This window comes from Populus alba, chromosome 10 (genome assembly GCF_005239225.2).
Source record: "Populus alba chromosome 10, ASM523922v2, whole genome shotgun sequence".
NCBI lineage: Eukaryota > Viridiplantae > Streptophyta > Magnoliopsida > Malpighiales > Salicaceae > Populus > Populus alba.
The window spans coordinates 15,573,124-15,575,522 of NC_133293.1; the positions used below are offsets into that span (position 1 = coordinate 15,573,124).

General features: G+C 36.1%; 1 protein-coding gene across 1 annotated transcript; it reads left to right on the top strand.

Moving 5' to 3' along the window:
• Nucleotides 1-280: 280 nt before the first annotated feature.
• LOC118043255 (uncharacterized) lies at nt 281-1,602 on the top strand. Its single transcript, XM_035051161.2, is given in 3 exon segments — nt 281-1,198; nt 1,321-1,352; nt 1,354-1,602. Coding segments are annotated over 3 exon segments (843 nt in total). The 5' UTR covers nt 281-420; the 3' UTR covers nt 1,387-1,602.
• The last annotated feature ends 797 nt before the right edge of the window (nt 1,603-2,399 follow it).

The following is a 2,399-nucleotide window of genomic DNA, read 5'->3' on the forward strand; positions in this document are numbered from 1 at the left end:
CAATAAACGCTTTTTACTGCAACTGCCTTTTCGAAATATAAGTATTCAACAGCTGAATTTTCAATATTAATTTAATGCAATAAATTAAAATCATGGAAAAATCATCCTGCATCCGGCTCTTGCACATTCTTCAATCCTTACACCTGGCCACTATGTTTGAAAAAGACGAGCCAACTTTTCCTCCATTTTCAACTAGTGGATCCCAGCACCAGGCTGTCTCATTCATAACGGTCAAAAAGCCCCCCATCCCATCCCAGCCAGTTCGAGTAAATCATGGAGATATTGCCAGTAACTATGCCTTCCCTTCACAGAATCGAAATGGTGCCAAAGTCATTGATCTTCCCCTGCCTTCAAGCTCGTTTCATAAAAAACCTTTTGCCACATTAATTTTTCTGGTTCACAAACAAAACTATCCAAGAAATGCCTACAGTAGCACCACTCATCATTTTCAAGCTGTCCATGTTCATAATCGTAACACTTCAACCACCACCAGCTCTCTCTCTCACTCCCTGCAGAACCTCCTGTGGAAGCATTGCCATAAACTACCCCTTTGGCATCGATGACGGGTGCGGCGCACCGCAGTTCCGGTCCATGCTGAACTGCAGCACCGATCTGTTCTTTTTAACCCCCTCGGGAGGCTACAAGGTCCAACACATAGATTACGATAAGAAAACAATGACAATATATGATCCTGCTATGTCAACATGCTCCATTCTACAACCCCACCATGATTTTATCATGACAGACATTCAATCTGTCACCATCCCTCCAACTCCAGATACTGTTTTCGCTCTTCTCAATTGCTCTATTGACTCTCCAGTACTTAACCATTACAAAAACCTTTGTTTCGACTTCTCTGGCCATTCCTGTGACGAGCTCTACGGCGCGTGCAACGCTTTTAGAGTTTTCCATTTGTTAACAAATAGTTCTCCGCCTTGTTGTTTTACGGGGTACGATACTGTGAAGTTTATGAAAATGAATATTTTGGACTGCACGCATTACACTACAGTGATTAACACTGATAATTTGCGGGGTATCGGACCTTTGGATTGGGTTTATGGGATCAAACTTTCTTTTACTGTGCCTGAAACAGGTTGTGAACGGTGCTCGCAATCTGGTGGGGCCTGTGGGTATGATACTGAAACTGAAGTAATGACGTGTCTGTGCTCGAGCTCCACTAACTACACTAGAGAATGCGGTAAGAATTCTTTAATCTTTGCTTGTCAAGAATCATTGGAGAGGTTATTTGAGCGAAATAAATTTATTGTATGTTGTGAGCACTGAGGTTTGCTGGCTAATTTTTTTATTCTTCTGTTTCAGCTGGAGGAAGTCTTGCCGCAGGTGATCATAGAAGCAGCCATTCTCCGTGGACATTCTTCCATGTAGCAATCTTGCTTGTTTTGAGTTTATTATTAGTGATTTAATGATCGTAATCGTATTGTAAATCATCTCTGAATCTCACTATTTCTCCCTGTATTCACTTCTCTGTTTTGGCCGAAGTTTTGGTACTTGGAAGTAGAAAACACTCACAACATGGGCAGTGACTTGAGAAAATGTACTGAATTTCTTTTAATATATGCAAGGTTGTTTGGGTTTAGAAAAGATAGCAGCGGGAAGGAGCTTTCACAAAAAATTGCTTTCGCATCCAATGGCAGAGTGCCAACAGCCCTGCACTAACCTTTTTTTTTTATATATAAAAGCTACATTAAATTTTAGTAAATCTTGTTTATCGTGGCTGTGTTTATAATCAATTCAATTTTTTTTGGCGAGTGTCTTGTTTTTTCAAGTGGAATGTTTTAGATTCGAGACGTTTCCATATACCATTTTAGGATTATACTATATAATTCAACAAACATGATTCAAATTAAAGATAAATTAATTATAAATTATACAATATGAACACAATGTCAAAAAAATATAATTTTAAAATTTAAAATATTTCTAAATAGTCTGGATTAAATAAAACTTTAACTTAAAATAATTCAACTTAAACAAGATATCAAAATATTATGGAAGTAAAATGTTTTAATACAAAAAAATATAAATCAAACATCATCTCCATCATTAGCATATAAATAAAGATCATAATCTTGTGGTTGTATATAGGAAAAGTCATAAACTAAACATTCAAATAGTTGATTATTTTCACCAAAATCATTCTCGTCATCAAAACATATCTCTTCATCATTTAAAATCAAAGTAGACAAAGATGCTTGAATAGTTTCCCAACTCATATCCTTCCCAACAAGAAGACTAGGTTCTTCACAAATCCATTTATTCAATAGGTCAATGTTATAAAATTCTAGCAGAATCTAAAACATAATTTGTCTTACTCAAATTCATACAAAGTATAAACATGAAAAAAAACAATATGTATATAAACCATAAATCAGTAATAA